The sequence below is a fragment of the Erythranthe guttata genome, chromosome 13, assembly GCF_056151865.1.
Source record: "Erythranthe guttata isolate IM_541 chromosome 13, IM_541, whole genome shotgun sequence".
Classification (NCBI taxonomy): Eukaryota; Viridiplantae; Streptophyta; class Magnoliopsida; order Lamiales; family Phrymaceae; genus Erythranthe; species Erythranthe guttata.
The window spans coordinates 16,412,719-16,425,432 of NC_142545.1; the positions used below are offsets into that span (position 1 = coordinate 16,412,719).

General features: G+C 36.8%; 1 protein-coding gene across 10 annotated transcripts; it reads left to right on the forward strand.

Annotated features, from left to right (window-relative positions):
- Positions 1 to 2,361: 2,361 nt before the first annotated feature.
- Positions 2,362 to 11,700, forward strand: SS3 (starch synthase 3). 10 transcript variants are annotated; one of them, XM_088811429.1, is made up of 18 exons: positions 2,373 to 2,745; positions 3,269 to 3,332; positions 3,420 to 3,557; positions 3,666 to 3,841; positions 3,947 to 5,078; positions 5,729 to 5,943; positions 6,072 to 6,342; positions 6,737 to 6,912; positions 7,487 to 7,594; positions 7,967 to 8,076; positions 8,547 to 8,652; positions 9,244 to 9,414; positions 9,511 to 9,639; positions 10,036 to 10,218; positions 10,315 to 10,446; positions 10,546 to 10,657; positions 10,983 to 11,106; positions 11,342 to 11,700. In XM_088811429.1, exons 1-18 carry the CDS (start codon positions 2,641 to 2,643, stop codon positions 11,469 to 11,471), a joined length of 3,582 nt encoding a protein of 1,193 aa, XP_088667555.1. In that variant the 5' UTR covers positions 2,373 to 2,640; the 3' UTR covers positions 11,472 to 11,700. The 10 variants fall into 10 exon arrangements, with proteins under 10 accessions (XP_088667551.1, XP_088667552.1, XP_088667555.1 ...); XM_088811432.1 differs by having other exon boundaries at positions 2,395 to 2,745; positions 3,666 to 3,857; XM_088811430.1 differs by having other exon boundaries at positions 2,401 to 2,745; positions 3,269 to 3,326.
- The last annotated feature ends 1,014 nt before the right edge of the window (positions 11,701 to 12,714 follow it).

The window sequence follows — 12,714 nt, forward strand, 5'->3', positions numbered from 1 at the left end:
TACAAAAAATACACAAAGTTAAAAATGAATAATCAGCATAATTTTTTTTACCAAGAAACACAGTACTTACCAGACAGGGGATCTTCGGTTTCAGGGTTCTAACCAAGACTGAAATTCATGATCTGCTAAACACAAACTGTAATTATAAACAACCAAATGGGCAAAATCATACAGTGACCAACAGATGAACATCGATTTTAATTGAAGAAAGTAATAGGTGCATGATATCCTCCAATCATCAATACTAAAAAACACCATTAATGCATCAATCTATTCATTATGAAACCATTGTTTCCAAGTCATATCAATTATAACAACAGGGAAACTACAATTACCAAAAACAGACCAATAGATCCATGCAGAAACCATATAAAGGATTAATTGTCTCGTTTTATTCGCATGAAAAATCTGTCAAACCCTTGTGTATCAATTACAATAAAATACACCTAAAAATCAGAAACTAAAACGAGAATCTCTACACATTTTTTTGGGGGATTTTTGATCTACATCGATAAACAACTACAATTACAAGGCAGATCAGGACTGAGTCTCAGAGAAAAACGGCGTAACAGCAGTGAGTTTCTTGCGCTGAAGGCAGCAAGGATAACTCTTAACCCTCAAACCGAAGCAAGGAATCCCATCCATGGCTAAGCTGGTCGAACGTGCCTGTGAAGACGCCGATTCCGAACTCAATTTGAGTTGACACAGCGCCAGCATAGTCTGGGCGCCGATTTTCTTAGATCTAGCGGTGATCTTCGAGTATCTGAGCTGGGCAAGGGCTCCTGGCTTCAGGTATGTGTGAAACGACGGCGTTGAAGGTGGTGATCTCGGAGCGCTGCTTTGGACTCTGGATTTCATGGTGGTGAAATGGCGAAGGGTTGTTTTAGAGAGAGGAAATGAATTGCTGAAGCCCTAGAGAGAGAGAGAGAGAGAGGAGTGGGGGTGGTGAAGGTAAGTGGTGGTGGGGGGATAGGGTTTTTAAATAGGGGAATTGGGAGGCGGGAAAATGGTAAGTGGCGGCTAAAGTGAAGAGGCGCGTCCGATTTTCAACTTTCAATTAATTATTTTGGGCCGTCGCGTTGGGCCTTTTCTGGCCATGGGCCTCCTCTTTTTCTCTAGGCTCTTTTTTATTTATTTTTTGGTTTTTTTTAATCAATGCTCATTGGGAGAGTTGACACATAGCCTTTACCAATAAAGTAAAAGTTTAGAGTTCGAGTCCCCCTTCTCTACTTTCTCTTATAATGGATTTGAATTTGATAATAAAAGCAAGGAAACTTTTTTTTTCCAGATTTGCCCTTGTATATAACGTGAACATTAGAAATCCTCAGCTTTTTTTTCACTTATTTTTTTTCCATTTTTCTTTGATGCTTCTCTTCGATCTTGAACTCTACACTCTCATATAATAATTTTATAGTAACTTGCAAATCTTGCTAAAAAAAAAAACTTGAAAATTATATGAGAGACGTAAATCACACTAGATCAATCATATGTGATAAGTTCGATGTAGCGACAATTGCCAATGGAATTACAATAATGATGATGTTAAAATTAGATCACATGTAGTAGTTACAGTGCAGTAGGATGAGCTGGAAGAGCAACGTAGGTCGCTGACTCACGAGCTACATGGTTTTGAGACTCCTGCAAACAGAGTACACGTAAACTAAGCCGATGGTTGATCGGGCGGAGACCCCTCCGATGCTCGAGTCAAAAGTGCGGATAATAAAAATAGTCGAGAGAATACGAGCAGGAGAATTTCTTGAATAATAGAATATAACTTTTAACAAATGAATTAAATCTTTATTTATACTTGTTGATTGGGCTGAAGTTAATTTGTTGTCCCAAAACCTAGTTTGGAGATGATCTTCTAAATTGGGTTCATGACCCAATAGACAAAAAAATTGTAAGTACATTGGATTAATCCAATTAGACATATCAAATAAAATTAACATTAGTTTGTTTATTCCATATGGACATTAAGTTTGTACGTAATTACCATAACATAATATAAAAGAAAGTCATATTTTCCTTTTCAATAATTAATGATATGTACTTGCTTTATTGTTTACAAAAAGATAGCTTTGCGTAGATTTGCCATCCGTTCATCGACATGCTAAGCCCACACCGCACCTCTTTACGGGGCCAGCTTATCCGTTGTACTTGATCCACGTGGCAATCATTGGGGATCTTGCTTTATTATTTTATTTCCTTGTTGGAAAATAAAAAGGGTAATCTCCTGCCAAACTGGCACCCAATCACCGCCTTTATAATTTCCACGTCACCAAGGTCAACGGAAGTCAAAGCAATCTCGATATCATATCATATGATACTCCCACACATAATATTTTTTTTTTAAATTTTATTTTTTATAAAAAAGAAAAAGGAGAGAAAAAAAAAGAATTTATGGTTGAGATTGTTGTGGGCTGTAGACGAAGTTATCAGAACATCATAGAACAACTCTTTCGCACTGCCCGCCTCAATTTTCGATACATCCTTTTCTCTGTATTTTAGAGAGAGAAAGAGGAGAGAGAGAGAGAGAGAGAGAGGGATCCGAGGTGATGGTTTCTGAGTGAAATTCTGGTGAGAATTGGAAATTGAACCCTCAATTCAATTTCATTGATTTGTTCAGGCATTAACAAAAAGATGGAGGTCACTTTGCCGCTTCAAAGATCTCCGAGTTGCAGAACAGTGTTCTCCGAGAGAACACAGTTCAGGATCAAGCCGTTTCTCGGATTTTTGCCCACACAAGTAATTCATCACCTCACAACTCTGTGTCGCTTTGTGTGCGTTTTGTGTTTGTTTAACGAATTATGATTTTTTTTTTTTTTTTTAATTATCTTTGTTTCGAACGGAATTATTAGTATGCATGGTGGGTGGGTTTAAATGGTGGATCAGCCAGTTGTTCAACGAACAACACTTCGGTATTTTTGGTTCCTTTTGTTGGACTGATTTTCCAATTTTACGTTGGTACTCCGATTTCTAAATTTTGTCACCCCAAGCAAATAGCGAACATTTTGGGATTTCTGATTTGGTTCGAGTTGATTTGCTCGTTTGTGCTTTTCTTTTTCTTTTCATCCGGTAGCTTGAATTCTGAATCATGTTGCATGGGAGCTAGTCAAACAATTGATGTATTTTATTGGTAATAAATTGCTCGGATGATGCTTGACAAATTGGCTCTTACATGTGTTTCGATTTCTGTACTGATGTTGGATGTGTGTGCAAACTGTGGTGGGATTGGAACTTTTTCTTACACTTTAGAACATCATTGCAGTCTTTCAACTGGAAAAGGGATCACGTGGCAGCCAACATTACATATCGAATCACTGCAAGTGCGGGTTGGTTGCTTTAATTGATAGGTAATTAATAAATTCACAATAACAGAAAACCCAATTCTATATTATTTGTATATTTATGTCATGTAGACTTTTCAAGAAGGAGGCCGAGGAGAATTTCCACACCAAGGTCTAATGATTCTACACCTAGGGGATTTACACCAAGAACTCAGGTCCCTACAACAAGCATCCAGCGAAGGGGTCAGAAGAACAACGAAAAAAAGAAAGGTACAGGCCCTTCACCAGCCCCGGAGTTTACAATTCCGGGTTCTAATACTGAAACACCTCAATTAAAAACTGGATCTGATGAGGAAGAGGTATCGGGCGTTAATCTAGTTGTAGCAAAAGCAGAGGCGGAAAGTGATGGCATTGGCCTAGGGGTTGCATCAACCAGTGAATCGTTATTTGACGAGGATAAAATAAGTCAATTTGAAGAAACTGTGCGAATGCCTGAAGTGGACGAGCGAATCATAGTGGAATCAAAAGATGCCAAAGGAATCACCGAGAGTGAGGTCAGTAATAATGCAGGTAGATTACTTAATGTAAATATGGTGCTTGATACGGTAAAAGATAAAGAGACTAGATGGAATAAAAACATCAGGATTGATGATTTGCAGGAGAAGGCGTTAGTATCTGGGGATATTGATGTTTCAGTATATGGGAGAGTTATTGAAGAAAAACAGATATATACTAAAAGCAGTGAAGATGGAGGGGGGGAGAACATCGAGAAAGAGGAGTCTGTAGAAGAAATAGATATCTCTAAAGTTGGAAATAATGCATCAAGAGAAACAGATTCAAGAAATGAGACTATATCGAAGACTGTAGATAAGGTTGAAAGCATCAACTCTGTTGATGATTTCCATAAACGTCCATCTGTGAAGCCAGAAGGAGTTGATGAAGGTTATAACTCAATTAGTGAGGATAAAAAGAAGGCAGATAATTTTCTGAAGCTAAAACTGGAGTCGGAAGAAATTTTACGTAAAGAGGCATTGGATAGGCTTGCCAGCGATAATTTCAGGAAAGGGCACAAATTATTTTATTACCCCGAAATTGTAGAACCCGATCAAGATATAGAAATATTTTTCAACAGAAGTTTCTCCACTTTGAAATTTGAGCCAGATGTTATTATCATGGGAGCTTTTAATGACTGGAAGTGGAAATCATTTGCCATTAACTTGAGCAAGACCCAGTTAAACGGGGATTGGTGGTCTTGCAAGGTCTATGTTCCTAGGGAAGCTTACAAAATTGATTTTGTGTTCTATAATGGGAATGACGTCTATGAAAACAATGACGAGCAAGATTTCTGCATAACTGTGGAGGGTGGAATGGATGGATTCGATTTTGAAAATTTCTTGCTTGAAGAGAAACGCAAGGAACAGGAAGAAGTTATGAGACGGAAAGCTGAAAGGGAAAGACAAGTGGAAGAACAAAGGCGTATAGAAGCAGAAATAGTAGAAAGTGAAGCTGATCGAGCTCAGGCCAAAGAGGAAGTTGCAAAGAGAAGGGGAATGCTGCAAGAGTTGCTGAAAGATGCTGTGACATCGTTTGTTAATGTCTGGTACATAGAGCCTTCTGAGTTTGGAGCCAACGACAGGGTCAGGTTATACTACAACAGAAGCTCGGGACCACTTTCTCATGCTAAGGATATATGGATTCATGGAGGGCATAACCATTGGAAGGATGGACTTTCCATTGTTTCGAAGCTCATCAAATCTGAGAGCAAAGACGGAGACTGGTGCTGTGCTGACGGTGAGTGTTTTTCCGAATTGTATCTCTCACTTTTAGTACGAAGCAGTTTTTTTTAATGCACATGATTTGAGGAAATATGTTGATATCTGAAAAAATCCTTGTGCATAATTAATGCTGCTTAGAGACCAAGGAGCTATTTGCTAGAGGGGTTATTTGGTCATTAGTTGTTAAGGGCAACACATTAAAATTTTTGGTATTGTATGAGCACAAGCCTGCGAGGAATTGTATGGGTTAATAGAAAACTATCTTTTCATGCTATAAGTAATCACTAATCAAGGTTCTCTCTCTTGTGAACTGATGTAAGTTTCATTTTCATGCATTACTACTATGCCACTACGGATATTTCTTTTTTAGTTGGAGCCATTGGTTTGATATTCGGACTCCATCCAAGGTAAGTTCTGATGATCTGTTTTTGCTTTTGGTTGAACTTTGATTGTCTATCAAGCTGTATATGATGTCTAAGTGGTATGGGAGATTGTCCCACTGTGGACTGTGGGGAGAGGTCGGGGGTTCGAATTCCTTTGGTGGATATATTGTATTTACAATGCCATTTTTTTTAAAATCAGAATGAAATTGAACACTGATTGTATCACTATCCCGTATTATTTAGTCTATAATATTTATCCAGACAACATTTTTGGTGCCTGCAGTTGTTGTACCAGATCAAGCCGTTGTTTTGGACTGGGTTTTTGCTGATGGACCACCAGAGCAAGCAGTTGTTTATGACAACAATCTTCTCCAAGACTTTCATGCAATTGTTCCCAAATCCATCCCTGGGGAACTATATTGGGTTGAGGAAGAACAACAAATATATAAAAACCTTCAGGCAGAAAGGAGATTCAGAGAAGAAGCAATACGGGCCAAGGTCTGTTTTATGGATACATCATAATTAATGAATATTCTTCTTTTAATGCCAAATCTAGAAAGGGATTCGCAGAAGTTTCATTCTCTCATATATGTCTTATGTTTTGTCTTTTGATTTTCCATGTACAGGCTGAAAAAACTGTGCGTCTGAAAGAGGAAACAAAGGAAAGGACTTTGAAGACATTTTTATTGTCTCAAAAGCATATTATCTATACTGACCCCATTGATGTCCATGCTGGAAGCACAGTCACTGTATTTTATAATCCAGCCAACACTGTTCTTAAAGGAAAATCTGAAATCTGGTTGAGATGTTCGTTCAATCGGTGGACACATCGCATGGGTCTATTGCCACCTCAAAAAATGATCCCTATCGAAAATGGTTCTCATCTTAAAGCAACTGGTGAGATTCAGCTGTGTAATTATATAGTCAAATCATTTTACCATTCATGTCTTTTAGACAGTTCTTCTTGTGGTGAAAAGGTTCAGTTGTAAATATGGAATTCAAAAACAAATATTAATAACAACATATTATCGTGTGTAATAATTTTAACATCAGTCTTAGTTTTTCTGGAAATATTATACATTTATCCTGTGGTTTTTAATTCAGACGAAAGGTGTTTCAGTTGTTTGTTGTTCACGAGGTCTCGTATACATTGGAGGTCATATAAAATCTTTTGAGATTTCTGTAGGGATTTTGTGGGTTTGTTGTACTCATTCTGTTTCCTGAAGTCCTATAATTCTTTATATGGGTGACATCTCTTTTGCCTCATTTCCCCTTTTTCCGTTGTTGGCAGTGAAGGTTCCCTTGGATGCATATATGATGGACTTTGTGTTCTCTGAGAGAGAAGATGGCGGAATTTTCGACAACAAGAATGGTATGGACTACCACGTACCAGTATTTGGAGGAGTCGTGAAGGAGCCTCCAATGCACATTGTACATATAGCAGTTGAAATGGCACCTATTGCAAAGGTAAATATTCAAAATTTCATAAAAAAAGTTCTAATAAATGCATTTTTCTCCAGTCTTTGGTTCCAAAAGTGTCTTTCAACTATGTGAAGGCTTTCTGCTCAAAATCATAATTTCAAATAAATTCTTTTTCTACAAGCCCCCGTATGCTGCCTTGACCATGTGAAATTAAATCTTTGCTTTTATTACGCACCCTTAGACAACTAGATGGGTTATAATTTTACAAGATTTATCTTTCAACAACTCGGATTTATTGATTTTCCTGACACTCAATAATTTAATCCTGCTGGAGATCAACAGTAAGCTGATGTTCAATAATTAGCAATTTTTATTCGTGGGCCACCAAATGCAGTTTATTTTGTGAATGGTCCTTTTCTGTAAGTTCCGAAAGACTTGTTTTCTCTCTCTTTTCTCAGCAAGGAATGAAACATAACTGCATGGTGTATGGTATTATTGTATTGGTGTTCTTCTATTCACTAATTCGTTAATTTGCTGATTGAACTTGTACAAATAATTTGACTGCTATAGTGTAAAAATGATTTCCAGTTACTAAAGATGTAGTCATTAAATCTTGCAGGTGGGTGGTCTTGGTGATGTTGTCACTAGTCTTTCTCGAGCTGTTCAGGACATGAACCATAATGTGGACATTATCCTTCCAAAATATGACTGTTTGAAACACAGCAATGTAAGTTCTCATATGTTTTCTTAGTCAAAGTCTCCTCACATATCTTAGGTTTTGTCTGCACCCGAGTTTGAGCCACATAGTATATTGTTTGAGTTCTGCTTTGAATTTTTACAAGAAAAGAAAAAAGAAAAAGGGAAAATGAGTACTTCTCAAAACCAATCCCTGCAAGTATATAGATGAGGATTTCTTTAAGTGTCCCGATGTTCGTATTTTTCACTTAGAGTTTTAATAGTTGAAGAATCAGATTATTGCTTTGGGAACTGGGGATCGTTGGCTATTTATTGGAATATTATTGGATAATCGTGGCTATTTATTTCTCTTACGTTAAATTTAACTTGAATAAAAATGTACATTCAATATGTCATGCAACAGGTGAAGGATTTGCAGTTCCACAAGAGCTATTCCTGGGGTGGGACTGAGATTAAAGTTTGGACTGGGAAGGTGGAAGGCGTCTCTGTCTACTTTTTGGAGCCTCAAAATGGGTAATTTCTAGTGCTTCCGTTTTATCTATGCGTCGAGTTTGGATTCTTTTTGCTTAAAGCTGCTTCTCATGTTCAGATTTATAAACACCGGTGGCACACTAACCCATCGGGCATAAAAACAGTTGATGGATTTCTTTACTAGTATTTACAGTCTTTCACCCCCTTCTTAATTAAGTCAATGTTTTGTCATTTTCTACCCATCGGGCATAAATACAGTCGATGGATTTTCGTTCGGAACTGCTTTGCATCTTTTTATGCATCTTAAAGGAAATGTCTCTTTCTCTTACACTAAAGATAGATGCTCTGAAATGTAGCGAGTCTCAATCCGAGTATTTTATGTTTCCTTTAGCTAATGTAGTAGTGGAAACACACGAAAGTTCTGCCGAGAACCTCGCCCCCTTCATTATTTTGAAGTTCTCATCAGTCGCTCTAGTTCTGATGAGTTAATGTTATATTTGTTTCTCTTCCAGATTATTTTGGGTTGGTTGTATTTATGGACGTGCTAATGATGGGGAAAGATTTGGTTTCTTTTGCCATGCAGCTCTTGAGTTTCTTCTGCAAAGTGGATTTCATCCTGTAAGCTCTAACTCACATAAAAGATCGAGTAGGATGTGTCTATTCTTTTGTCAGTCATTAGTCATTATTGCAGCTAAGATATCTGAATTCTTGATTGCTACGACGAGATATACTGGATTGCTATCATGAAATTGATTGTTTTAATTTAAAAGGAATTAAAGGTTGCTCCCGTATTATTCTTCATTTATGCATTCGTGTGTTTGTGCTTATCTGACATCGCCTTGAACTTAATGTTTGGCCATATGAATGTTGAATTACTTCTCATCAAGCTATAAAATGTGCAATAGAGACCAATGTGGCAAAGAAATATCCCTTTTGATTTTTTGTAGCCTTGCCATTCTTCAATAATAAATGCCTTTTTTCTAGCTCTGGGTGATTACATTGTTTTCTTGAAGTACTCAGATAATTTATTAGACTGGTCATCTTTTCTCCCCTTTTCAAGAATAAGAACACAGACAAAAGGAAAATTCAAGTGTTTATTTTCTCACTGACTTTGATCTCGTGGACGTCTGTTTTGGTTGCAGTTCATACTGTTTCTTCGTAACATTCTAACAGAAGGTTTCTATTAACGATTTTTTTTTTCATTTCCAGGATATAATTCACTGTCACGATTGGTCTAGTGCTCCAGTTGCGTGGTTATTTAAGGAACATTACATGCATTATGGCCTCAGTAAAGCCCGAGTTGTTTTCACCATACACAACCTTGAATTTGGAGCAAATTTGATTAGGAAAGCCATGGAATTCTCAGACAAGGCTACAACCGTAAGTTCCTGCAGGAATCCTCCAACGGCACGAGGCATAATTAGTTATGTTTGGTGACTTAGAATCTCATCACTTAACTGTATACTATTCCTGCAGGTATCCCCTACTTATGCTCAGGAAGTTTCTGGAAATTCAGCAGTCGCCCCTTACCTTTTCAAGTTTCACGGTATTCTGAATGGAATTGATCCAGACATATGGGATCCATACAATGATAAGTTCCTTCCTGTAAGTAAATTACATTTCTGATATTAGCATAATTAAGTAAAGTGTAAATACTACTCCGCCCGTTTCTTTTTCAGTGTCGTTTTAAGGTTAATGCACACCAATTAAGGAAGTTATTAAATAGCCTTGGATATAGGAGAAAAGTTCTTATTTGACAAAACTACCCACTGTATTTTTCAACTTCTCTTTATTAAATAATTAATCTGTCATTTATGTTGGGGTAAAGTTGGACAAAAAAAAATTGTCCCACATTGGGACTCTAAAGTGACACTTAATATGATAAATATTTTTTTGGCTAAAGAGACACTTAAAAAGAAACGGAGCAAGTATTACAAACAAAATCAAAGTATTTCTTCCAATGGACTTTTGCTAATATAAATATGATGCATGCCTTTGCAGGTATCTTATACTTCAGAAAACGTCGTTGAAGGCAAAAGAGCTGCCAAAGAAGCTTTGCAGGAAAAACTGGGGCTGGAAAAGTCTGATCTGCCCTTGGTAGGAATCATTACTCGATTGACTCACCAGAAAGGAATCCACCTCATCAAACACGCCATCTGGCGAACCCTCGAACGCAATGGACAAGTTTGTGATGTTTAGACCTTTTTTCGGTTCATTTGCACTTGATAATTTCTCCGTGAACAAACTTTAGTAACTTCCTATGTACAATGATTATGATAGGTGGTTCTGTTGGGTTCAGCTCCTGATCCTCGGATCCAGAATGATTTTGTGAGTTTGGCAAATCAGTTGCATTCTTCACATGGTCATCGTGCAAACCTGTGTTTGACGTATGATGAGCCTCTCTCGCACTTGGTAAATTCTCTCTTATGGAATCTCTCGATTTTCTTGTATGTTGGTAGGTTTTTGTTGTGCTCCTTTTTAAGTAATTGATTTTTAAATTTTTGTATGCAGATATATGCTGGTGCAGATTTCATTCTGGTCCCTTCGATATTTGAACCATGTGGACTAACTCAACTCACTGCGATGAGATATGGATCAATTCCCGTTGTTCGAAAAACTGGTGGTGAGTAACTTTTGTGGTTACTTCTTTTCAGCTGCATAAAACTATAACTTTCAAGAACTGCAAAATCATTTTCATTGTTTCGAATACTGTAGGGCCTCTTATTAATGTGCGAAGCTACGACTACTCATACTTACTTGTCTATTAGGTGTAACAGAGTTTGCTGAAAAGAAAAAGACAACGAAAAAATGTGTATATTGATGCATCACTTCATGCTCTAAGAACTGATTGAAATAATAAAAGCACATCCATTAAATCTAGTAGGATTAACTCGTGTAATTCCATTACGATTACAAGTATATGTCATTCTCCATTTTTCCTCGTGCAGGACTCCATGATACTGTTTTTGATGTTGACCACGATTTAGAAAGAGCACAAGCATGTGGTCTTGAACCAAATGGATTTAATTTCGACGGAGCAGATGGTGCTGGTGTTGATTATGCTCTCAACAGGTAAGGTTCCTTTCACTCGCATATAAAATTTTCGGATATTCTTTATTTGATGCCCTTTTGATGTTTTACATGTCTACTTTTTCTCGAACTATATCCCGTTTCTTACTTCATCTCTTTTTTTTCTAATTAAATTTTCTTCGTCTCTTGGCAATTTGTTTTCTGGACAATAATTTGCGCTATATATATATATTATATGGCGAATTAACTTGTATAATATGTATATTATTATTGTTAGAGCAATATCTGCATGGTATGATGGAAGAGAGTGGTTTGATTCGTTATGCAAGCGTGTAATGGAGCAAGATTGGTCTTGGAATCGACCCGCTCTTGACTACTTGGAGCTCTACCATTCTGCTCGCAAATGAGAGAATTGAAGATCAGATCAAGAAACGACTTTGTACAGGTTTTTATTGCTAGATCCAGACCTTCTTTTTTTCTAATATCATTTTGAAATAAAATATATATGAATAGCTGTAGATTGATAATTGTCTATTTGTTTTGATCCATCTAGTTTACATTAATAATAATGTATGATGGAATTTTTTTGGAGTAAAATTAGTATTGAAGAGAGATAATTTATTCATTCCTCACAAATGCTTAAAACTGTATTATTTGCCTAGGTGTCACTAATTATTTCAATAGTATGTATGTATTTCTTGTTATTGGAAGATAAATTAACAGCATATTCCCATTGGTGATACTTTAGTTTGTGACCTCAGTGAAACTGTATTTCACATCCCTTTTTCTAAAATAAAATAAAATAAAATAATAACATCCTTTTTCGATGCCATTACATCAGCGACTGTATCTCCCATTGGGTTTGTTCGATGCCATTTTTTATATCCACTTTTCATTGAGATTGTGCCACAGCTGTTCACAGTCCTTCCCTGCATTTCATCTCGTCTCATTTTCGCATGCATATTGTATATATGCCTTAAGTACGTAGTCATCTCCGGATTTTTCTTTCTCAAACGATCCAAAAATTCCTTCGACTTTATGCGACTCTTTGTCAATAATCTTGTTATTTAAATCTCTTCTTCAGTCAAAGTGATCAATCCGAGTGCGTCCTTGACGACATAACGACGACCGATACTTGTTTGCCAAAGTTCATCATGCATGTCGGTCCATGTTACCCTTTGATCAAGAAGGGCAATTACGTTTTTTTGTCCCCGTCTTCCGAGGGTTTTCGAAATCTATATATTTGTCTATGCCCACGTAATTAACTCTGAATTGGGGGTAACTAGTCTGGCGTATCGACAATGACCAAGGCCAATCATTATCCCCCATTCGGATAGTTGATCTCAACTATTGAACACAAGCGAAACATAAAAAACAACTCGAATCACATAATTTGAATGTCTCCAAATCAACAGTTTCATCTATGTTATCATTCTACTTACAAAATCTACAAAAATATAACAATAATTTTTTTTTTTTTTGAGGGAAAATATAAAAAAAAAAAAAAAAAAAAAGAGAGAGAGCAAAAGAAAAGGGGGCCGTCAAAAGCTTGTGGATTGGGTCTTTTTTTTTTTTTTTTTTTTTTTTTTTTACTGATTTCGGTTTGAATTGGATTGCAAATAAGTCTAGCCCAATGGGCTTAGATTCAAC